This window comes from Pecten maximus, chromosome 17, assembly GCF_902652985.1.
Source record: "Pecten maximus chromosome 17, xPecMax1.1, whole genome shotgun sequence".
NCBI lineage: Eukaryota > Metazoa > Mollusca > Bivalvia > Pectinida > Pectinidae > Pecten > Pecten maximus.
This window is the reverse complement of record NC_047031.1, coordinates 1,950,352-1,977,451: the sequence shown is the minus strand read 5'-3', so window position 1 is coordinate 1,977,451 and position 27,100 is coordinate 1,950,352. Positions and strand designations below refer to the sequence as shown.

Sequence of the window (27,100 nt, the reverse complement as noted above, 5' to 3'; positions counted from 1 at the left end):
AATATTGATACAAGCGCACATTTATTATATCGTTCGCAAATCGTGCTGACTTTGTACACACATCACACATTTGATATTAATGATAATATATGACAGCAAACACCTCTTTGTTAGGAGGGACCGCGGTGGTTAGGGTGTCCCGGCACTTTAACACTAGCCCTCCATCTCTGGGTAACGAGATTGAAACCTACGTGGGGCAGTTGCCAGATACTGACCGTAGGCCAGTGGTTTTTCTCTGGGTACTCCGGCTTTCCTCCACCTCTAAAACCTGGCACGTCCTTAAATGATCCTGGCTGTTAACAGGACGTTAACGAAAACATATTTTTGTTAGGATCCAGTACCTGGGTTGGTTCATACCGTCGTTATTATGTACTTGATCTTTAGACACATCATTAGTTATATTGATGTTTAAGATATAAACTAAATATATACCATCAAATAACATTACAGGCACGGGGTAAATAAAACTGTATTTATTAACATTAAATTTGAATGTGTTGATGGAGATAAATTTATTGAATTTACGTAATTAAATCAATAATATATAATAAATTTGGGCGAATTCTACACATAAAGTGCAATTTGATATATATATTAGTTCATAAAACATTAAGATATCGTTTAATGTTACCGTATCCGGAATTATGATACCGCCCGCCGCCAGTGATCTGTATATTATACACGACGAGGAAGTAAAGGAATGACTCGTCGCCTGTAAACGATCGATGGTTTTTTCGTAGTTTAGACCATTCTAGGGTGAGTATTACGGCTAAAACTGACATTGATACTCCGACTTACTGTATTATACACAATAGATAGGTATAGGTGGTATGATATATATATATTACATACATTTGTAAGCTGATAAACATCCTCTGTTTTCAGAGCTTCACAAATCGAAAGTGAAAACGCGACAACATGTTGTATGAGTTCTTGGTATTATGTAAATGTCGTAGAGACTGTGATTGTTATTTCCTGACTGTCAAACGTCCGGTTATAGACGTATAACCATGTTTAGAGAGACCATTAAAGCTGTGCATCCTAAACTATCAACCTTTACCGGTGTAGAATTTCGGAATACTCTAATATAGTTTATAATTTGTTGTTTAGAAGATACACCGGTGGCTAGAACCATTTTCAAAATATGGCTTTGACTGATAAATAATACATTTTAACTGTTTGAATTATCATAAACATTCTTATTGAACCCTCGTCAAATACTATTTGTCTGTACCACCGGTGTTTGTGTCTGTACCGTATCTAAATACACAGCGTTCTATACGGCCGGAATGCTGGCCGAGGTTGGCCTTATGACACAGTGTACATTGTAACAAACTTGTCTTTCTCCTCGGTATGTTAGCTAATATGTTCCATTTCGATAATTCGTTATTACGCACCACTAATCATCGTCTTTTTGCAGCGACAAAATGAAATTACAAACAAAAAAGTAACGTGAAATAACGGTCGCTGTTTGACAACCCGAAATATATTTCGCCTCGCTGTTAATCGTAATTCATAATAATGTTAATATGGAGCGAAGATCTTCAACTTTTCGCAGCGAGATAACGATGATGATTATCGTCTTTTCGCCCCGCGTGGCGACAGAGCGAAAATCATCGTCTTTTCGCAGAGACAGCACAATGTTATCCTCCTTTCGCCCCATGGGACGAAAGAGCGAAGATCATTGTCTTTTCGTTTTGCGAGGCGAAATAACGCTGATTAGCGGGGCGAAATACGATAAACAGTGGGGCGAAGTATAGCGACCTTAAAATTTTGTTATTTCGCGTTACTTTGTTTTCGTTATTTCGATCTGTCGTTGCGAAAAGACAATGATTAGCGGGTCGAAATAACGAAATAGCACATATCAGCAACCATACCTAGGCGTTCAATGTTCTAATTTCTCTTCTTTTCTGACTCGGTCATATTCACAACATACGAACATCAAAGGTATCCATTATATAATTCATGTGTGATTAATATAATTTGATACATTTTGTTCGGGTTGGATAAATATTGTATGACATCCTATCCGCTACTATGGTCATGATGACATTTCCTGTATGCAAGATGCAGTAGTGTGTGATGTATGCGCGTATTTGGTTTATACTGTAGACTGATTGATGATATAAAGTATTCTGGTAGGTGGGATCTAGTACTCAGATTTATAGGATACAGTTATGCGAATTATTAGATGCAGAAGTCCATGCTATAAAATTATGTAAATGTATAATTCTGACCTATAAGATCATGTAGACCGACCTATAAGATCGTGTAGACCGACCTATAAGATCCAGTAGTCCGACCTATCAGATCCAGTAGTCCGACCTATCAGATCCAGTAGTCCGACCTATAAGATCCAGTAGTCCGACCAATAAGATCCTGTAGACCGACCTATAAGATCCAGTAGTCCGACCTAAAGATCCAGTAGACCGACCTATAAGATCCAGTAGTCCGACCTATAAGATCCAATAGTCCGACCTATACGATCCAGTAGTCCCACCTATAAGATCCAGTAGTCCGACCTATAAGATCCATTAGTCCCACCTATAAGATCCAGTAGACCGACCTATAAGATCCAGTAGTCCGACCTCTAAGATCCAGTAGTCCGACCTCTAAGATCCAGTAGTCCGACCCATAAGATCAAGTAGTCCCACCTATAAGATCCTGTAGACCGACATATAAGATCCAGTAGTCCGACATATAAGGTGCAGTTGTCCGACCTGTAAGATCCAGTAGTCCGACCTATAAGATCCATTAGTCCCACCTATAAGATCCAGTAGACCGACCTATAAGATCCAGTAGTCCGACCTCTAAGATCCAGTAGTCCGACCTATAAGATCCAGAAGTCCGACCTATAAGCTCCAGTAGTCCGACCCATAAGATCAAGTAGTCCCACCTATAAGATCCTGTAGACCGACATATAAGATCCAGTAGTCCGACATATAAGGTGCAGTTGTCCGACCTGTAAGATCCAGTAGTCCGACCTATAAGATCCAGTAGTCCGACCTATAAGATCCAGTAGTCCGACCTATAAGATCCAGTAGTCCGACATATAAGATCCAGTAGTCCGACCTATCAGATCCAGTTGTCCGACCTATAAGATCCAGTAGTCCGACATATAAGGTGCAGTTGTCCGACCTGTAAGATCCAGTAGTCCGACCTATAAGATCCAGTAGACCGACCTATAAGATCCAGTAGTCCGACCTATAAGATCCAGTAGTCCGACCTATAAGATCCAGTAGTCCGACCTATAAGATCCAGTAGTCCGACCTATAAGATCCAGTAGTCCGACCTATAAGATCCAGTAGTCCGACCTGTAAGATCCAGAAGTCCGACCTATAAGATCCAGTAGTCCGACATATAAGGTGCAGTTGTCCGACCTGTAAGATCCAGTAGTCCGACCTATAAGATCCAGTAGTCCGACCTATAAGATCCAGTAGTCCGACCTATAAGATCCAGTAGTCCGACCTATCAGATCCAGTTGTCCGACCTATAAGATCCAGTAGTCCGACCTATAAGATCCAGTAGTCCGACATATAAGGTGCAGTTGTCCGACCTATAAGATCCAGTAGACCGACCTATAAGATCCAGTTGTCCGACCTATAAGATCCAGTAGTCCGACCTGTAAGATCCAGTAGACCGACCTATAAGATCCAGTAGTCCGACCTATAAGATCCAGTAGTCCGACCTATAAGATCATGTAGACCGACCTATAAGATCCAGTAGTCCGACCTATAAAATCCAGTAGTCCGACCTATACGATCCAGTAGTCCGACCTGTAATATCCAGTAGTCCGACCCGTAAGATCCAGTAGTCCGACCTATAAGATCCAGTAGTCCGACCTATAAGATCCAGTAGTCTGACCTATAAGATCCAGTAGTCCGACCTATAAGATCCAGTAGTCCGACATATAAGGTGCAGTTGTCCGACCTGTAAGATCCAGTAGTCCGACCTATAAGATCCAGTAGTCCGACCTATAAGATCCAGTAGTCCGACCTATAAGATCCAGTTGTCCGAACTATAAGATCCAGTAGTCCGACATATAAGGTGCAGTTGTCCGACCTATAGGATCCAGTAGACCGACCTATAAGATCCAGTAGTCCGACCTATACGATCCAGTAGTCCGACCTATAAGATCCAGTAGTCCGACCTATAAGATCCAGTAGTCCGACCCATAAGATTCAGTAGTCTGACCCATAAGATCCAGTAGTCCGACCTATAAGATCCAGTAGTCCGACCTATAAAATCCAGTAGTCCGACCTATAAGATCCAGTAGTCCGACCCATAAGATTCAGTAGTCTGACCCATAAGACCCAGTAGTCCGACCTATAAGATCCAGTAGTCCGACCTATAAAATCCAGTAGTCCGACGTATAAGATCCAGTAGTCCGACCCGTAAGATCCAGTAGTCCGACCTATAAGATCCAGAAGTCCGACCTATAAGATCCAGTAGTCCGACCTGTAAGATCCAGAAGTCCACCCTATAAGATCAAGTTGTCCGACATATAAGGTGCAGTTGTCCGACCTGTAAGATCCAGTAGTCCGACCTATAAGATCCAGTAGTCCGACCTATAAGATCCAGTAGTCCGACCTATAAGATCCAGTAGTCCGACCTATCAGATCCAGTAGTCCGACCTATAAGATCCAGTAGTCCGACCTATACGATCCAGTAGTCCGACCTATAAGATCCAGTAGTCCGACCTGTAAGATCCAGTAGTCCGACCTATAAGATCCAGTAGTCCGACCTATAAGATCCAGTAGTCCGACCTATAAGATCCAGTAGTCCGACCTATAAGATCCAGTAGTCCGACCTATAAGATCCAGTAGTCCGACCTATAAGATCCTGTAGTCCGACCTATAAGATCCATGTAGTCCGACCTATAAGATCCAGTAGTCCGACCTATAAGATCCAGTAGTCCGACCTATAAGATCCAGTAGTCCGACCTATAAGATCCAGTAGTCCGACCTATAAGATCCAGTAGTCCGACCTATAAGATCCAGTAGTCCGACCTATAAGATCCAGTAGTCCGACCTATAAGATCCAGTAGTCCGACCTATAAGATCCAGTAGTCCGACCTATAAGATCCAGTAGTCCGACCTATAAGATCCAGTAGTCCGACCTATAAGATCCAGTAGTCCGACCTATAAGATCCAGTAGTCCGACCTATAAGATCCAGTAGTCCGACCTATAAGATCCAGTAGTCCGACCTATAAGATCCAGTAGTCCGACCTATAAGATCCAGTAGTCCGACCTATAAGATCCAGTAGTCCGACCTATAAGATCCAGTAGTCCGACCTATAAGATCCAGTAGTCCGACCTATAAGATCCAGTAGTCCGACCTATAAGATCCAGTAGTCCGACCTATAAGATCCAGTAGTCCGACCTATAAGATCCAGTAGTCCGACCTATAAGATCCAGTAGTCCGACCTATAAGATCCAGTAGTCCGACCTATAAGATCCAGTAGTCCGACCTATAAGATCCAGTAGTCCGACCTATAAGATCCAGTAGTCCGACCTATAAGATCCAGTAGTCCGACCTATAAGATCCAGTAGTCCGACCTATAAGATCCAGTAGTCCGACCTATAAGATCCAGTAGTCCGACCTATAAGATCCAGTAGTCCGACCTATAAGATCCAGTAGTCCGACCTATAAGATCCAGTAGTCCGACCTGTAAGATCCAGTAGTCCGACCTATAAGATCCAGTAGTCCGACCTATAAGATCCAGTAGTCCGACCTATAAGATCCAGTAGTCCGACATATAAGATCCAGTAGTCCGACCTATAAGATCCAGTAGTCCGACCTATAAGATCCAGTAGTCCGACCTATAAGATCCAGTAGTCCGACCTATAAGATGCAGTAGTCCGACCTATAAGATCCAGTAGTCCGACCTATAAGATCCAGTAGTCCGACCTATAAGATCCAGTAGTCCGACCTATAAGATCCAGTAGTCCGACCTATAAGATCCAGTAGTCCGACCTATAAGATTCAGTAGTCCGACCTATAAGATCCAGTAGTCCGACCTATAAGATGCAGTAGTCCGACCTGTAAGATCCAGTAGTCCGACCTATAAGATCCAGTAGTCCGACCTATAAGATCCAGTAGTCCGACCTATAAGATCCAGTAGTCCGACATATAAGATCCAGTAGTCCGACCTATAAGATCCAGTAGTCCGACCTATAAGATCCAGTAGTCCGACCTGTAAGATCCAGTAAAACGACCTATAAGATTCAGTAGCCCGTCCTATAAGATCATGTAGACCGACCTATCACATCCAGTAGACCGACCTATAAGATCCAGTAGTCCGTCCTATCAGATCCAGTAGTCCGACCTATAAGATCCAGTAGTCCGACCCTATAAGATCCAGTAGTCCGACCTATAAGATCCAGTAGTCCGACCTATAAGATCCAGTAGTCCGACCTATAAGATCCAGTAGTCCGACCTATAAGATCCAGTAGTCCGACCTATAAGATCCAGTAGTCCGACCTATAAGATCCAGTAGTCCGACCTATAAGATCCAGTAGTCCGACCTATAAGATCCAGTAGTCCGACCTATAAGATCCAGTAGATCGCCCTATAAGATCCAGTGGTCAGACCTATATAAGATCTAGTAGTCCGACCTGTAAGATCCAGTAGTCCGACCTATAAGATCCAGTAGTCCGACCTATAAGATCAAGTAGTCCGACCTATAAGATCCAGTAGTCCGACCTATTAAGATCCAGTAGTCCGACCTATAAGATCCAGTAGTCCGACCTATAAGATCCAGTAGTCCGACCTATAAGATCCAGTAGTCCGACCTATAAGATCCAGTAGTCCGACCTATAAGATCCAGTAGTCCGACCTATAAGATCCAGTAGTCCGACCTATAAGATCCAGTAGTCCGACCTATAAGATCCAGTAGTCCGACCTATAAGATCCAGTAGTCCGACCTATAAGATCCAGTAGTCCGACCTATAAGATCCAGTAGTCCGACCTATAAGATCCAGTAGTCCGACCCTATAAGATCCAGTAGTCCGACCTATAAGATCCAGTAGTCCGACCTATAAGATCCAGTAGTCCGACCTATAAGATCCAGTAGTCTGACCCATAAGATCCAGCTATTCGCCCTACACCAAACTATAACCCATATTTTTAACGGAGATTGACAAAACGCTAAAACTGATAGATACTCTTTCTAAATATATGGGTGAATGTTGCCTTAGAAATGTTGTTTATTAAAATAAATGACATTTATTTGAATTAGTTATATCATTAATTTGAATAAGTGTTATCATTAGATTGAATGAGTGATATTAATTTGAATGAATGGTGTCATTAACTTGGATTAGTGTTATCATTTATTTCGATGAGTGACCTAATCAATTTAAATGAGTGATATCATTAATTTGAAAGAGTGATATAATTAATCTTAATATGCGCTAACATTTATTTGAATGAGAAATATAATTAGTTCCATCAATGATATCGAATGATCGAATGAGTGATCTAATGAAATAACATAGTGACATCATTAATTGATGGATTGAGTCATATGACAATCAAGTTGGTTTTCATTCAGTCAAATGATTTATATCTCGGGGAAATGGTCTCATCTATTTTAATGTGCGATATAATTAATTTGAAAAGTGAATCTAACTTTTTCGAAGAAGTGATGAACCTAATTAAATGATCTGATATCACAGTTTTCAGCAAATCTGCAGATTTCAAAAACCAGTTTTTTACTAAAATCCTCTATTGTTTTATGTAGCTAGAATTACGAAACGAAATAAAAAAAAAATAAAAAATGATCATAATTATTTCAATAAACCACATATCTGGATTTAGTAGGCATCAATGCTGTGCCATCGTCCGATATAGGTTGTCTTTGTGTGAAACGACTGCATCGTCATCGATGAATGACGTCATCAAGTCAATTAAACAGAAGAGAGTAAAGTTTAAATATAATGATATGCAGTTTTCTGTAGAGATAAAATCAAGAGGATGTGCTTGTATTTACACAGAAAAGAAAATAAATAACAGAAAGGAGAGCAAACTGAAATATTTAATCAACAACACTACCGTCCGTGAAATGATTAAATTATAAAAGCTGTAAGTAATATGACATTGTTATTGTACAATTTCTCTTTATTCAGTGTTGACCCTCACAATGGCCGAAGGTGGACACCCTCCGGAACTGGACTTACACTTACTGGAATGTCCTATCTGTTTGGAGCGACTTCAGAAACCAAAGTCCTTACCCTGTCTCCACTGCTTCTGTCAGGAATGCCTCGGGACCTACATCACCAAGGAGTTGTCAGGGAAGATGACGTCAGAAACATCATTTCCTTGTCCTGTCTGTAGGAGGGTGACCCGTCCCGTAAATCCTGTGGAATCTAAGGATAAATGGGCAGAACAGTTCCCGACTAACGCTGTGATACAGGGACCTCATTCAGCTCAAGGAACGATCGTCTGAACCACTGTACTGCAAACCCTGTCAGACAAAAGGTCACATGACTAATCCAGCCATATTCTGGTGCAAAAAGATGGGCGCGAATTTTTGTGAGACTTGTAAGACACAGTTTCATGATATCATACACAATGACTGTGACATCTTGGATATCACCGGATATGGCGGAGCGCGACCAAAACAGGAAAAGTCAGCCCCTCGATGTGACCAACACGATAAGAAAAAAGTTTGGTATTGTCAGTACCATCAACTATTAGGATGCAGCATGTGCGTTTTCAAAGATCACAGAAGTTGTGAAGAGGTGACAACAGCGATAGAGTATTTTCAGAAATTAAAAGATGGATCACAGCTGGCAAACATGCAAGACATGCTGAAGAAAAACGCGGAGGTCATGGACGTAATAGTAAAGGACTTTGACGAACAGCTTCAAACTCTGGTACAGAACCAGGAAGTCGCACTACAGAGTATCACCGATCTCCGTCAAAAGGTCGATAAACGGCTAAACACGCTACAGAAGGACGTCACAGACAAGTTGATCGCGTCGTTCAAAGAAGAGAAGATAAACATGGAGGCGTCACTACGGCAGTGTGAACGTCTGATGAATAGTATGCTGAATACCATGAAGTCGTCCGTTACCGCCGTAGAGGGAAATGACCACATTGAGACGATAGTGTTGTACCAGAGAGGACAGGCAGAGGTGGAATCGTGTAAGGCCCTGATCACGGAGATGAGAAAGTCGTACACGTCCGTCAACATTAAACATCATGTTGTTAGTGGACTCGGCAACCTTGATGATGACGCAATGGGAAAGATCATCATCGAGAAACAACCACGACGTTTCCCTGGCAATCATTGTGATCTAGTACCACCCTTGTTAGAACGCAAAGTGAAGGAAATTGGAAAGTTCAACATAAAGGTTCCGTCAGATAAAAAGAATTGCTGGGCTTGCCTTGCCCGTGGTGTTGTGTACCTCCCATGTGATCAAATAGTGGTAAGTGATGACAGACAACAAGAAGCTGAAGCTGTTTACAGACAAAGGACAGTTCCTGGACGAGTTGACCATTCGAGGATATCCCAATGATCTGTGTCTGGTAGACAACAACACTGTGGCGGTCGCTGTCGACAGTCCTGGTGGTATACATGTCGTGAAAGTCGAGGCATCCAAACTCTCCCTGTCGTCTGAGATCAGGATGTCAAACGGTAAGGTCTGCTATGGTATCACACATACAGACGGGAGGTTTATCGTGGGTACAAGAGGAGGATGAGTATACAGTGTAACACTGGACGGCGTGACTGACTTGTTACATCAGTATAACAGTAACTGTTACTCACTCACACATGACTCAGTAAAGGGAGACACACTCATCAGTGTCTATAACGACACCCCGGGAGACGTCTCGGTGTCCAGACTGTCGGCTGACAAACGTCACACGGACGTGATGAAGGTCGGCGTCGTGAGTCGTCCCTGGGGAATAGACGTAGACAGGGAGGGAAACATCTACGTGTGTGGGTATGGTTCACACAACGTCGTACAGATGTCTGGGGACGGAACACACGTCTGGGAACTACTGACGTCATCGGATGGGATACACAGACCATGGGCAATATCTGTAAATGGTGGCAAGTTTGTTGTCACTAACTATGGAAACACCGATATCCGGGTCTTTGAGCTTTACTAACGTTAATAACAGACACAAGTACGAGCAGATCACTTGAGATGTATGTTTACCATAGCAATCGAAGTACATTGTGATATTTTATGACTAAAACAGTAATAACAGCATTTATATCCTACTCCAACTGATACAACAACGCCGAAACTAATTAAACATTGATTACTTATTCATTTTATGAAACGAAATGTACCATTGCTGTGATGATCATTTAATCGTGATCACAAACAATTGCAATTTCATTTTATACTTGGTATCATTTGTTTGAATTATATGTGTATTAGTTATGGTCTGATTTGGTGTAATACACCTTGTAGATTAGATATTGTTAACCGCATCCCTTTGTCTCTATAAGGTGTGGATTGAATACAATATCATGAGCTTGGCTGTCTCTCTATAAAATTGAGCAGTCGTGTTCGTAGTGTTTATAGTTGATATTGTGCAATTTTAATATCCTATATCCTATTTGTTTCGGATTGACAGATTGCATTCGATAATTATTTCCAACTTATATCATACGTTACTATCGTTTTATCATTATTTTTGATTTTGTGATTTTTAACTACCATGTGATCAGTGTCAATGAGGAAAACCACAATTAAACACATTCTATTTCAGTTCATATTGTTTTTGTCATTGTTTAGAATCACGTGTTCATTATTTATCGTCTGATTTTGTGTTGTACATCCTGTAAATCGGATACTAGTGGCCGACTCCCTCCGCTACAAAAAAAATGTTGATTGAATATAACATATGGAGCTAGGATATCACAAATTGACGGAAAACTACACACGATTGAAAAAAAAAACACTTATCTAGTTGCGTGTGACCAGGTAACGTGACTGGACCAGGCTACCAGTGACCAGGTAACGTGACTGGACCAGGTTACCAGTGACCAGGTAACGTGACTGGACCAGGTTACCAGTGATCAGGAAATGATCGGGCCTGATTACCAGTGACAGGTAACATGGCTAGATATGGCTACTAGCGATCAGGCAGCGTGACTAGACCGGGTTTTCAGTGACCACGTAACGTCATTGGGCCGGGTTACCAGTGACCAGATAACGTGACCAGACCTGGTTTCCAGCTACCAGATAACCTGACTGGGCGGAGTTACCAGTGACCTGACAAAGTGCCTGGATCGAATTACGAGTGATAAGGTTATTTGACTTTTACGGGTTATTATTTACCAGGTATCGTGATTGGACCTGGTTACTAGTGATCAGGTAACGTGACTGGACCCAGTTACATATGACCAAGTTGTGTGACCGGACCTGGTTACCAGTGACCAGATAACGTGACTGGATCGGATTACCAGTGACCAGGTAATGTGACTGAACCGGGTTATTAATGACAATGGAATTTGACTTGAACGGTTTGTTAGTGATCAAATGACGTCACTGGGCCGGGTTACAATTGATAAGGTAGCGTGACTAGACCGGGTGTTCAGTAACAAGGTTAGTTGACTTGAACGGATTACCGGTGATCATGTAACGCGACTGGACCCAGTTATAAATGATCATGTATCGCGACTGGACCCAGCTATAAATTATCGTGTAACGCGACTGGACCCAGTTATAAATTATCATGTAACGCGACTGGACCCAGTTATAAATGATCATGTAACGCGACTGGACCCAGTTATAAATGATCATGTAACGCGACTGGACCCAGTTATAAATGATCATGTAACGCGACTGGACCCAGTTATAAATTATCGTGTAACGCGACTGGACCCAGTTATAAATTATCATGTAACGCGACTGGACCCAGTTATAAATGATCATGTAACGCGACTGGACCCAGTTATAAATGATCATGTAACGCGACTGGACCCAGTTATAAATGATCGTGTAACGCGACTGGACCCAGTTATAAATGATCATGTAACGTGACTGTACCCAGTTATAAATTATCATGTAACGTGACTGGACCCAGTTATAAATTATCATGTAACGCGACTGGACCCAGTTATAAATTATCATGTAACGCGACTGGACCCAGTTATAAATGATCGTGTAACGCGACTGGACCCAGTTATAAATGATCATGTAACGTGACTGTACCCAGTTATAAATTATCATGTAACGTGACTGGACCCAGTTATAAATTATCATGTAACGCGACTGGACCCAGTTATAAATTATCATGTAACGCGACTGGACCCAGTTATAAATGATCGTGTAACGCGACTGGACCCAGTTATAAATTATCATGTAACGCGACTGGACCCAGTTATAAATGATCATGTAACGTGACTGGACCCAGTTATAAATGATCGTGTAACGCGACTGGACCCAGTTATAAATGATCATGTAACGCGACTGGACCCAGTTATAAATGATCGTGTAACGCGACTGTACCCAGCTATAAATGATCATGTAACGCGACTGTTCCGGGTTTCCAGTGAACAGGTAGTGACTGAACCGGGTTATTAATGACAATGAAACTTGACTTGAACGGGTTATTAGTGATCAAATGACGTCACTGGGTCGGGTTACACGTGACCGGGTATCGTGACTTCACTGATATAATTGTGACCAGGTATCGTGACTTAACTGGTATACTTGTGACCAGGTATCGTGACTGAACTGGTATACTTGTGGCCAGGTTTTGTTACTGGACTGGTATATTTGTGACCAAGTTACGTTACTGGACTGGTATGCTTGTGACCAGGTATCGTGACTGGACTGGTATACTTGTGACCAGGTAACGTGACTGGACTGGTATACTTGTGACCAGGTAACGTGACTGGACTGGTATACTTGTGACCAGGTATCGTGACTGGACTGGTATACTTGTGACCAGGTATCGTGACTGAACTGGTATACTTGTGACCAGGTTTTGTTACTGGACTGGTATACTTGTGACCAGGTATCGTGACTGGACTGGTATACTTGTGACCAGGTATCGTGACTGAACTGGTATACTTGTGACCAGGTTTTGTTACTGGACTGGTATGCTTGTGACCAGGTATCGTGGATGGACTGGTATACTTGTGACCAGGTTTTGTTACTGGACTGGTATACTTGTGACCAGGTTACGTTACTGGACTGGTTTACTTGTGACCAGGCATCGTGACTGGACTGGTATGCTTGTGACCAGGCATCGTGACTGGACTGGTATACTTGTGACCAGGTATCGTGACTGGACTGGTATACTTGTGACCAATTAATGTGACTGGGCCGTGTAATTATTGAAGATCACTTACGTACTACAACGCCGACAAAGAGTAATAATGACCGATTCAAAAGACTACATGTTGATACAAACCCAATGTTAACCACAACTAAATACCTTATGCTACTGCAACCAAACAAAAAAATGATTTTTTTTTTGTTCAAACTGAAGTTATTCGAGATTCCAGCTCGTTTCTCTTATATCTGTACTCATCGTTGTAACCATCTACGAAGATTTAATTCACTTTATTTTCCCCGTCAATAGGACCCCGGGGTTTGGGTACCTCTTGGTTCCTCACAATGCATAAATAGCATATCTATATTTATATCTAACACTCTCTCTCTTCCACTCTTACATTAAAAATATGTTTAGCAACATTTTAAACTGTTTGTATATTACACATACAAAACATACATGACCCCTACATGTGGTCAGGAGACCACAGGTGAACAGGTTTTGGGACTTGTCGGGAGATTTCTGATGATGAGGTCGTGAGAAGTAGCCGGGAATGTATTGTGACTTGGTAGGGGACCGTGCATGGAGAGAACTTGTAAAATTAATGGGCCTTTGTCGAAAATGCTGGTGACCATGTAGCTGGACTGGGCCAGGGAACTATCGATTAAAATGTAGCTGGTTGGGGTCGGCAGATTATTAGGTTGGGTGACTGGCCATGGTGATGTGTCAGATTGGACTCTGGTTTGATGCTTACGGCTTGGTGTAATAATCCGTTTCAAGTTCTATGTAAAAGAGGTAATTGTTCTGTCATCATCTTATGCTGAAACCCGTATTAATTAACTCATATAGGGCCGCGATGGCCGAGTGGTTAAAGTGTTCCGAATTGTATTCCCATTCCCCAGGTATTTCTATCTCGGTATCTCGTTCTTGGTGTATATCAGTATTGAACGTTACGTAGTATTCGTGATGATTTAGTTAAAATGACAGCAATATGGGAAATCGTATAAACAGACAAAGTGGTCGTTCACATTAAGTGAAACCATCGACTTTGACATTTTAAAATTGTGACAACAACTCTAGAAACAATTGAAATAAAAGTGGAAACCATAGTAAAGTACATGTATTAATTTGCATTAACACTAACTAATCGTTCTTTTCAGAAATGGTCCACACAACAATAAAGCACGATCAGACGACGAATTCATCAACGGAATTAGCGGAAGTTAAATCCACGGCGCCATCCATCACTTCCAGCAAATCAGAACACCATGCTCCCTCTCCCTCTGTTTTAACTATGAAGTAAATGATACCAGATCTACGGTTTCACCCACCCATTCAAGCATATCCGAACCTGAAACACCTTTGACTATTACTATTGCGACATCTAGGACGGAAGCGGATATGACGTCATATGATGCAATAACATCTGCAATGTCAGCAGCATCAAACGACAGCGGCTCTGGTCACGTCTGAAGAAGAAAACGACACATGCCGTAAATGCTGCTCCTTTCGAGAATTAAATTCAATTAAAACATGCCCAACACAAACTTGAGGAGAGTCTTCTCATATTAAGGGCCCAATTGGCAGTGAATAAAACAAAGGTGCAAACTCATCAGCGTGTATGACTCCCGACCCAGTAGTGCGGCCACGGGAGGTGTAGCTTGTGCGATTCTGGTCATGATAATCGGGATGATAGTTGTACCTGACATTTTGGCACTGGGGAAATCGTGCGTAAACGTCATTCGACTCAACACCAAACGTTTAAACAAATTAAACAAAAAACAAAAACAAACAAACAAACAAACAAACTTGCTTTGTCAGACATGCATAAATGATTCATGATTTAATTTTACTTACTATTCTCCTTTTAGGCAAAAAGAAGTGGAGGAAAATGTTCTATGAAAGATATCCGTTGTATCAGAATTATTTTTGCTAGATATTCATTTCATGTAATCGTTTATATCAACGTGATACGTATTACGACACGGCTCATTGGTGATCTACTGATTTACATGATTATTTAATATAATTAATGATACACGTATTAATACATAGAGGACCTATACGCTGTAACTACTTCGGTGTCACATTTCAACGATCACCTAAATGTCGTTGTGTCATATTGATTTTCTGTGGTAATCGTTAACATTCTATAGGTTGTTTTATATGAATTATTGAGATATTGTAAGGTGTACTGGGTACATGGACCTGAAGAAAATTCTATAAAATTTGAATAAAAATCACACATTGAAGTTGTTCATTGCTTTGACAATACCATAAATAAAGTATCGTGATACGTATCGGATCGTAGGTGAGGTATCGTGATACGTATCGGATCGTAGGTGAGGTATCGTGATACGTATCGGATCGTAGGTGAGGTATCGTGATACGTATCGGATCGTAGGTGAGGTATCGTGATACGTATCGGATCGTAGGTGAGGTATCGTGATACGTATCGGATCGTAGGTGAGGTATCGTGATACGTATCGGATCGTGCAATCACCGTATCGTCCCAGCCCTAGTACATGTGTACATCGTGTTGGGTACACCGATATCATACAGGGTACATGTGTACATCGTGTTGTGTACAGTTATATCGTGCAGTGTACATGTTACATCGTGTCGGGTACAGTGATATCGTACATGGTACATGTGTACATGGTGCTGTGTACAGTGATATCGTACAGGGTACATGTGTACGTCGTGTCGGGTATAGTGATACCGTACAGGGTGCATGTGTACATCTTGTCGGGTACAGTGATAGCGTACAGGGTACATGTGTACAAGGTGTTGTGTACAGTGATATCGCACAGGGTACATGTGTACATCTTGTCAGGTACAGTGATATAATACAGGGTACATGTGTACTTCGTGCCGGTAAAGTGAGTACGTTGATAAGATATAGGCTACAGGTGGGTATGGTGTCGGTAACAGTATTACGGTTAAAGGGTAAGAGAGGTATTATGTCGGGTACTGTGTTATGGGTACATGGTACGGGAGACAAGTGCCTGGTACATTGTTACGGGTACAGGGTACGGGAGACATGGTGTCGGGTAGTGTTACGGGTATAGGGTACGGGAGACATGATGTCGGGTAGTGTTACGGGTACAGGGCACGGGAGACAAGTGCCTGGTACATTGTTACGGGTACAGGGTACGGGAGACATGGTGTCGGGTAGTGTTAGGAGTACAGGGCACGGGAGACAAGTGCCTGGTATAGTGTTATGGGTACAGGGTACAGGAGACATGGTGTCCGGTACAGTATTACGGTACAGGGAATGGGATACATGGTGTCTGGCACATTATTTCGAGATCGGGATACGGGATACATGGTGTCGGGTATAGTGTTATGGGTACAGGGTACGGGAGACATGGTGTCGGGTACAGGGTACGGTACACAATGAACGTTTGTTCGTTTTGCTCCGTGTTATAAAGAATAGTTTTATTCCAACACGATACTTAATTGAAATGGGAGGGAAAAAAAAAAAAGGAGTTTGTTGTTTGCCTAAACCATTTTTTTTTTTTTTAAGTTTTGTGTTTTCCTCGTATTTTAATGTCAGTATTAGTGGCAGTGGCCCGTGTCGGGCAATATTTAAAATGTCTATCGTAAACGTGTTCGGCCGTGGGTATGTATACAGTTGTGTGATCGGAAAATACACCCAACACATCGTGTACACACCGTACATACATCAATTAAATCGTAATATCTGACGAAATTGTGTATTAAATTGTAGTCCGTATCAAATTTAAAATGAAGGTGTAACTATCTGCATTGACCGGTTCAGATGTATAGTACATATTTTACATATGTCTTTATTTTCCTACCGTAGATACGCAATGCCTCAAGAGACATTCTTAAATATATATACCTGAAACACTCTATGAACTTATAGGAAAGAAACGTTTTAATCAGATATGTATCTATAAGGAATGACTTGCCAGACTATACGGAATGTGTCGTATCAAGGACGTATATATAGATAACAATCATTTTAAGTTGTGTATTAAATTTTACTCTTTACCAAATTTAAAATGAAATTTAAGTCATCTTCAATGACTTATTCATATATACAGTATATATTTCCATATTTCTTATTTTTATTTTTCAAAACGTACAAATTCAAAGTAAAAGCTCCAGGGGTCATTCTAAAACAGTATACCCAAACCTCTCTATGAAACGTCCTAAATAATAACTGTTTTATTTAGACGTGTATCTATATGATACAACTTACCAGAACATATTGTCGAAGCATCTAATATTAACTTATTTGAATAGTAACTATACAAACGCCGGCGAAACCAAGAACAACCAAAGCCAGTATCAAACCCTGGATTGCTGTATACCGGAAGTTACTTATTATATCATAAATATTGTATAATAAATACTGAATTAATATTGACAAAATCGCACATTTCTTCTGTCGTGTGCACATCGTACAGACTTTATGCACATGTTGTGCAAGATTACCGAATATACAATGATATATACTCAATATCTATATTGCTGACAATGGCAGGTATAGTCTACGATCACGCGAGGTTCGTAAATACGTCCGTATATCAGCTTGACCAGGTGTAGACTACCCCGATAGTGGTCTACACGTAATGCGCAATCTAATATATACCTTAGTTCATAAAACATTAAAATCGTTTAATGTTGCCATATCCGGAATTATGATACCGCCCGCCGCCAGTGATCTGTATATTATACACGACAAGGAAGTAAAGGAATGACTCGTCGCTTTGAAACGATCGATGGTTTTATCGTAGTTTAGAGCATTCTAGGGTGAGTATTACGGCTAAAACTGACATCGATAGTCCGACTTACTGTATTATACACAATAGATAGGTATAGTTGGTATAATATATATATAACATGCATTTGTAAGCTGATAAACATCCTCTGTATTCAGAGCTTCACAAATCGAAAGTGAAAACGCGACATCTTATTGTATGAGTTCTTGGTATTATGTAAATGTCGTAGAGTCTGTGATTATTATTTCCTGACTGTCAAATGTCCGGTTATAGACGTATGATCACAGGGGCATGTCTAGTCTTATATTAGAAATAGCCAGAAATACCTATATTTCAATATATATGTATGGCTACTTTTAAGACAAGACAAGACATGCCCACAAACTGTGTATACAATATAACCATAGTAGAACTATTGGACTATAAGTAATAACAACCTTCAACGGTGTAACATCCGTGGATACTCTATTATTGTTTATAATCTGTTGTTTCTAAGACACACTGGTGATAGGAATCATGTTCATTCAAGTAATGTATTTTACTGATAAATAATAAAGTATAACATTGTGAATTATCGGGAAAAGATTCGTTCTGACATAAACCTGTAAAATACTATTGTTTGTACCACAGGCGTCTGCGTAGAGATGATATGTTATTCTATTAATACTAACCAGAAGCAAACGCCTGTGTCTGTACATAGTTTTTCCCAAATGCTGACCGAGATTGGTCGAGTGACACAATGGTATATTAGTCTTTCAATTAGGCGGTCGTAGTTCGATTTTCTCAGTCATTTAGACTCCGGCTTCCTCCCAACATGTTTCCATCTGGTCCATCAAGTGTATGAAGTGATGCAACTTGTTTATTATGTTTAGTAATGCGTAACGTCCTATCAACAACTAAGGTGACTTAAGGACTACGACCTTCCCTGTGTGCGAGACGCATGCGTGAGGTATAATTCGGAGAGCGGAATTAAGAGACTGGGAGGAAAGGGGGGGGGGGGGGGTAATTGAAAAGGGGAAGGAAGGGAATAGAGACAGAAAGGACAGAGGGATGCAATGAGAGCTGGACGGAAAAGGAAAATCGAGAAAGAACTACATGATATTTAATTAACCCCTTTACTTCATGTGTCATATTCACACCCCAGTCACACACTATCAAGGTTGACACTTGATCAGATTTTGATGGTAATCAGCCAAGGTCATAGGACAATGGTCACACCTTGGAGAGACATCGGTAGTGTTGGTTAACGGTCAAGATAAAAAGTTATTAATGTCGCACTGTTTGATGGACTTGCAATATTTCTAAGTGAGCCTCACTCACCATTTCCCCTCAATATTGACATAACTACTAGTCCAACCTCTGATATTTGGTAACATTTCGTAATAGATACAGATGTGTGCCGTCTATAATCCAGTAGTGCGGTATATAGAAATAAGTAATCCTGTTTATGGCATCAGGTAGTTTTGTCAAAGAGATTCAGTGATTTCTCTTATGGAATCCAGAAGTCCGACTTATGATTTCCAATATTCTGGCCTATATGATCCAGTGGTCCGATATATGAGATCTGTTAGTCCGATGTATAAAATCTAGTTGTCCGTCCTATGAGATCTAGCATTTAGCCTTTTGAGATTCAGTTGGGCCAATTATAAGATGCAGACTTTCAAAATAAGTGGTTCAAACATAGTGACCTAGTTATCCAAACTATAGAATTGTGATACCCAGTAGTCCACCCAATAATACTCAGTAGTCAAGCCTGTTATCATATTAAGTGTTCATTTGTGTGATATCATTAATTTGAATGATTCATTTTAGAAGACGACAACACGTAATCAAATGTTTTGTATATCAGTTAAAGATGCATTTTTTATCTTAATCTCAAATATCTAGAATTACGTAATCAAATATATCAAAAATGATTAATTACAAATGTACTTCAGTGGAACACATATCCCACATGAATAGGCGTTATTATTTACAATACGCCTATTGTCTACATGAACGACGTCTTCAAGTAATGTTAAAATTAAAGGTAAACAAAATGTTGTAGCTTCCAAATTTTAAGTGTTTGCTCTTAATTTCACTGAGAGAGACATGGACTTTTCATCATCTCTGTTAGGAACAAAAATAAAATTGTAAATATACTTTTTTTTTTTTATTTTCAGGTCAAAGTTTATCTGTCTTGATCTCAAAATGGCCGAATGTGGACGCCCTCCAGAACTGGACTTACACTTACTGGAATGTCCTATCTGTCTGGAGCGACTTAAGAAACCTAAGTCCTTACCCTGTCTCCACTGCTTCTGTCAGGAATGTCTCGGGACCTACATCACCAAGGAGTTGTCTGGGAAAATGGCGTCAGAAACATCATTCCCTTGCCCTGTCTGTAGGAGGGTGACCCCGCCTGTCAATCCTGCGGAATCTAAGGACAAATGGGCAGAACAGTTCCCTACTAACGCTGTGATCCAGGACCTCATTCAGCTCAAGGAACGATCGTCTGAACCACTGTACTGCAAACCCTGTCAGACAAAAGGTAACATGACGAATCCCGCGAAATTCTGGTGCAAGGACATGGCAGTGAACTTTTGCGATGATTGTAAGGTGCAACACCACGATATTTTGCACAATGAATGTGGTATCTTAGACATCAGTGGATATAGTAATAACCGGACGAATCTGGAAAAGTCAGTCCCTCGATGTGACCAACACGATGAGAAGAAGGTTTGGTATTGTGAGGACCATCAACTCTTAGGATGCAATATATGTGTATTGGAAAACCACAGACGTTGTGAAGTAGTGACAACAGCTTTGAAGTATTTTCAGAAATTAAAAGATGGATCACAGATGACAGACATGCAGGGCGTGTTGAAGAAAAACACGGAAGTTTTCGAGTTAATAGTGAAGGACTTTGACGAGCAACTTCAAACTCTGGTACAGAACCAGGAAATCGCACTACAGAGTATCACCGATCTGCGTGAAAAGGTCGATAAACGGCTAAACACGCTACAGAAGGACGTCACAGACAAGTTGATCGCGTCGTTCAAAGAAGAGAAGATAAACATGGAGGCGTCTTTACGGCAGTGTGAACGTCTGATGAATAGTATGTTAAATACCATGAAGTCGTCCGTTACCGCCGTAGAGGGAAATGACCACATTGAGACGATAGTGTTGTACCAGCGAGGACAGACAGAGGTGGAGTCGTGTAAGACCATGATAACGGATATGCGAAAGTCGTACACGTCCGTCAGCATTAAACATCATATTGTTAGTGGACGCGGTAATCTTGATGATGACGCAATGGGAAAGATCATCATCGAGAAACAACCACGACGTTTCCCTGGCAATCATTGTGATCTAGTACCACACTTGTTTGAAAGCAAAGTGAAGGAAATCGGAAAGTTCAACATAAAGACTCAAGTAGATAAAAACAATTGCTGTGCCCGTGGTGTTTTGTACCTCCCATGTGATCAAATAGTGGTAAGTGATGACAACAACAAGAAGCTGAAGCTGTTTACAAACAAAGGACAGTTCCTGGACGAGTTGTCCATTCGAGGAAATCCCAGTGATCTGTGTCTGGTGGACAACAACACTGTGGCGGTCGCTGTCTACAGTTCTTATGGTGTACGTGTCGTGAAAGTCAAGGCATCAAAACTCTCCTTGTCGTCTGATATCCGGTTGTCAAATGGTATTAATTACTATGGTATTACACATACAGACGGGAGGTTTATCGTGGGTACACACGGAGGAGGAGTATACAGTGTAACACATGACGGTGTGACTGACTTGTTACATCAGTATGACGGCACATGTTGGTCACTCACACATGACCCAGTAAAAGGACACACACTCGTCAGTGTCTATAAATACAACTCGGGAGACGTCACGGTGTCAAGACTGTCGGCTGATAAACGGCACGCGGACGTGATGAAGGTCGGAGTCATGAAAGGTGCCATGGGAATAGACGTGGATAGGAAGGGAAACATCTACGTGTGTGGTAATAGTTCACACAACGTCGTACAGATGTCTGGGGACGGAACACACGTCAGGGAACTGCTAACGTCATCTGACGGAATTTCACATCCTCTTGCAATATCTGTAAATGGTGACAATTTTGTAGTCACTAGTCACAATGACAACTACTTCCGGGTCTTTCGGCTCTATTAATGTGTATTGCAACAGAAGTACGAGCGAACTGATCACGTGAAATGTATATTCATCGTAACATAGGAAGTTAACACAATGTAAGCTATTGTGGTACAAAATAAAACAATAGGCCTGATATGAACGTCTTATGTTTAACTTCAACAAATATGTTTATATTATAGTCTAATACATTGTTAAATGTTTACATTACGAATATGCAATTATCAATTTTTATTCTCAATAAGCAAAAGAAAATAGCATTACATCTCTATTTGTTTACCTTTTAATGTACAAGGTAAACATCGGATGATCGTTTACAGAAGTATTATAGTTGTATCAAAAACAATTCCTTCTTCATTTTTAGGTCACATTTTATTTGTTTTAATTTTATTGAAATTCATTTCAATTTTGTTGACATTATCAGTATAGACTGACACTTTGATGACATGCACATGTTGGCCTTGACTGAACCCCAGGGGCTGATGTGACGGGATAAAAGGCCAAAGGATTTAGAGAAATTTCAAAAATCTTCTTCTCTACTACCAGATATGAGGGAATCAAATACTCTTCATAGATGGAAGGGTCTTAAGGTGCTTTACCAAAATTGTGAATTCAATGACCCTGGAGTCTCAAGTTTGCCCCTATGGAAGGGGAAAAAATACTATAGTTTATATAGGAAAATCACATTTTTTACTATTATTTGTTTGATTTCTATTGGAATTAATTCTAACTTGGTTAACATCATCGGCTTGTGAAGGCAGTTTGATGGTATACGCATGTTGGCCCTGACTGACCTCCAGGGACTGATGGGCGGGGCTAAACTGGCCAATTTACTGAAATTTCTAAAATCATTTTCTCAAAACCCAAATAAGGTAGAATCAAATACTCTTTATAGATGGAAGGGTCTTAAGATGCTTAACTCAAATTATGAATTTTTATGACCCCCGGGTCACACATTTGCCCCTGGTAAGGTGGTAAATTTCATTATAGTTTGTATTGGGAAATCACATTGTAGACTATTGGTTTTTTTTCTATTGGAATTCATTCTAACTTGGTTAATATCCTCAGCTTGTGAAGGCAGTTTGATGGTATTCACATGTTGGCCCTGACTGACCCAAAAGGACTGATGGGCGGGGCTTAAAAGGGTCAAATTGACTGAAATTTCAAAAATCGATGAAATCAAATACTCTTTATAGATGGAAGGGTCTTAAGATGCTTTACTACAATTATGAATTTCATGAATCGGAGCTCACACATTTGTCCCTGGGGAGGGGGGAATTTTGCTATAGTTTATATCGGGAAATCACATTTGACTATAATGTGTTTGATTTTTATTTGAATTCATTTAAGGATTAAATAGTTATGTTGAGGTGTATGGGGGGTATAAACCTCAAAAGGTCTGGAGACAAATTTTATGAACTGCAAAACAGTTCATAAAATTTGTCTCCAGACCTATTGAGGCCTTATATTTATATGTTTATATTCATATTTATATTTTTATATTTTTGTATAATATTTAGTCCTTGACAAATCGGGACTTGTGCAAGTCTCTCGAGGAACTTACCGAAATGTACGTCATTACTCTTCCTCTACATATGGTTATTACTTTCAGAATTTCTTTCAGGAACAAACTTTATGACGAATTAAAGCAAATATCATTTTTAAAAGAATTTATTTCATATAAATATGGTCAATTTTGAAAGGAATAAAAATAATATAGTCCGAGCTCGACAATGTATTCCTACGCCGGACTTGAAAAGTGACTTGAGTTAACTGTGGTAGATTCAATGAGTCTGAATTATGTTGAAATATAAATATTCAAACTTGGTTCACATCAGCAGCTTTTGAAGGCAGTTTGATGGTATACACATGTTGGCCCTGACTGACCTCCAGGGGCTGATGGACGGGCTAAAAAGGGTCAAATTGACTGAAATCTTCTTTTCAAGACCTAAATAAGGTAGAATCTAATACTATTCGTGTATGGAATGGTACTATGGTGCTTAACTTAATTTATGAATTTCATGACCCTGGGTTCACAAGTTTGCCCCTGGGAAGGGGACACATTTGTATATGATTTATACAGGGAAACCACATTTTTGACTTGGCAAGGAGATTACTGGTGACCAGGTAGTGAGACTATGCCGGGAAATTACTGGTGGCGGGGTAGTGAGACTGGGCCAGGATATTACTGGTTACTAGGTAGTGAGACTGGGCCAGGATATTACTGGTTACTAGGTAGTGAGACTGGGCCAGGATATTACTGGTTACTAGGTAATGAGACTGGGCCAAGAGATTACTGGTTACTAGGTAGTGAGACTGGGCCAAGAGATTACTGGTGACTAGGTAGTGAGACTGGGCCAAGAGATTACTGGTTACTAGGTAGTGAGACTGGGCCAAGATATTACTGGTGACTAGGTATTGAGACTTGGCCGGGAGATTACTGGTGACCAGGTAGTGAGACTGGGCCAGGAGATTACTGGTGACTAGGTAGTGAGACTGGGCCGAGAAAAAAATTATTAATGACTAGGGTAGCGGAGTGCAGTAAAAATCCCAATTCTAAAACATAAGGCACGTGTTTATGATATGTAAATATGCAATTAACCCTAAATATTACCTGTAATAAATATTATATATTTGTAATCTATACAACATTTGCATTTTTAATACAGCTCTGAAAAAAAGAATGAACATATCATATTTCACCCGAAATGACACAATTCTCTACGCATTTATTATTTTTTTTAAAACTATTTTAAACTAAATATCTCTATCTTAAAGAGAGAATTAATCTTGTTTTGATATTTGTTGTGTATTAAGTTTTTCTGCGACCTTACCTTGTTCGGGAGACACGATTTTTGCGCTGCAGGGAAAACTCAATTTCATGTGTAAAAGCCTCAGACAACTAAACAATTTACTATATGTTATTATTAATGATCTCATCCTTTCTTCTTGCTCTTTTGAAGTTGAAATGATGTGAAATTCATATCAAATTAAAGTTCGAAGTTTGTTCTTCCAGGACAAATATTGCTATATTATAGTTTTAATGGCATATAAGAGCACACAAGTACTCGAAAGACAGTACCACTGACATTTACAGTACGCTTGGGAACCCCTACCTGGGGAATTCCCGCTTTTTTACACCTCGAATACTACGTCATTCTATTTTAGTAGGAGTGTATATTTTTGATTTTCCAAACCTCAAGACCCTACACTTTATTCTCGTATATAGAAAGTACCCATTTCAAATATTAATTACTCAGGAAAATAGCTTCAAACCTAAGAAACACATTCTCCTCGGGGACTTGGTTTACGTGAAACATAAGCTGATTGGCTGATTTAGTTGTGTGAGTCCTTTAAGAGCAAATGCTTATTTTTTCTTTAGCCGTAAACTCATAAAAATCAATCTATAATAGTCTGCAGATAAAATCCTCAATTCACAGCAACCTGCATCAGCAGTTCTCCTGTAATAGCAGATTGTCGCCCTTGATGTGCTGGCACATCTGACCTTGACTGTGCCAAGAGTAACAATGACCTCACCTATATCGATGCCCTCGTTTACCTATCAGTTTTAAACGTTATATTTTTTTCTAAATTGGAGTATTGTGACAAACACATTTACCCTTGATAAACTTATGATTTGAAACTATAGAAAAAACGATAGAAAAATCTTCAAACTTTAATTTGATATAAATTTCACATCATTTGAACTTCAAACGAACGAATAAAGGGATTGGGTCACTAGTAATAACATATAGTAAATTATTTAGTTGTGTGAGTCCTAAACACACCCATGGAAAATCCGGAAATTTCAAATCCGGAACCAAATTATTTATTTTAGCTTTAACTAATGCGAAGCCGGTATGATCTACTTCATAATAAATATACCAATTATAGTCTACATTTATTTTTCGATTGTATGCATATCTTAATACCGGAATTATTTGCTGAACAAAAAAATATATTCCCATTGCCGGGCAGTCTTTCTGTGGTCTGCTACCTAGGTAGCGAAACTGAGTCGGGAGATTAATGCTGACTAGGCCGGGAGATTACTCGTAACTAGGTAACGAAGTTGGGTCGGAAGATTATTCGCGGCGAGGTAACGGGACTAGGTCGGGAGATCACTGGTGACCAGGTAGTTAAATTCGATGGTGATATTACTGGCGAACAGGTAGCAAGACTAGGCCATGATATTATTGTTTGACAGAGTTGTGGGACTGCCCTATTAGATTACTGCTGACCTTGTAGCGGGATTGAACTGGAAGAATATGGTGATCATGCGTAAGATTTGCCGAGAAATTACTACTAACAAGGTAGCGGACTGGGCCGGGAGATTACCAGTAACGAAGTAGCGGGTCTGGGCCGAGAGATTACCAGTAACGAGGTAGCGGGACAGGACGGGGAGATTACCAGTAAACGAAGTAGCGGGTCTGGGCCGAGAGATTACCAGTAACGAGGTAGCGGGTTTGGGCCGGGAGATTACCAGTAACGAGGTAGCGGGTCGAGGCCGGGAGAGTACCAGTAACGAGATAGCGGGTCGGGGCCGGGAAATTACCAGTAACGAAGTAGCGGGTCTGGGCCGAGAGATTACCAGTAACGAGGTAGCGGGTCTCGGCCGAGAGATTACCAGTAACGAGGTAGCGGGTTTGGGCCGGGAGATTACCAGTAACGAGATAGCGGGTCGGGGCCGGGATATTACCAGTAAAGAGGTAGCGGGTCTGGGCCGAGAGATAACCAGTAACGAGGTAGCGGGTTTGGGCCGGGAGATTACCAGTAACGAGGTAGCGAAGCTGGACCGGGAGATTACCATTAACGAGGCGGCGGATCTGGGCCAGGAGGCGACAGGAGTCTGAAGTGGAAGATATGGCCGGTTAACGACGGGTGCAAGGGATTACTAGAAAGGGGCCGGGAGGATTACGAATAACGACGGGTACGGGTCTGGAGGGGATTTCGAGAAAGG

The 27,100-nt window shown here is 40.7% G+C and overlaps 2 protein-coding genes across 2 annotated transcripts; both read left to right on the top strand.

Moving 5' to 3' along the window:
• The first annotated feature begins 688 nt into the window (after positions 1-688).
• Positions 689-22,281, top strand: LOC117315981 (tripartite motif-containing protein 2-like). Its single transcript, XM_033870462.1, has 3 exons — positions 689-756; positions 8,131-8,144; positions 20,197-22,281. Exon 3 carries the CDS (start codon positions 20,197-20,199, stop codon positions 22,162-22,164), a length of 1,968 nt encoding a protein of 655 aa, XP_033726353.1. The 5' UTR covers positions 689-756; positions 8,131-8,144; the 3' UTR covers positions 22,165-22,281.
• Positions 8,521-9,525, top strand: LOC117315831. The gene has a single exon (XM_033870233.1). It carries the CDS (start codon positions 8,521-8,523, stop codon positions 9,523-9,525), a length of 1,005 nt encoding a protein of 334 aa, XP_033726124.1.
• Positions 22,282-27,100: the final 4,819 nt, after the last annotated feature.

What these genes read in the sequence shown, in the direction of transcription:
- LOC117315831 (XM_033870233.1), top strand. Translation starts at nt 8,521, where the DNA reads ATGGGCGCGAATTTTTGTGAGACTTGTAAGACACAGTTTCATGATATC.
- LOC117315981 (XM_033870462.1), top strand. Translation starts at nt 20,197, where the DNA reads ATGGCCGAATGTGGACGCCCTCCAGAACTGGACTTACACTTACTGGAA.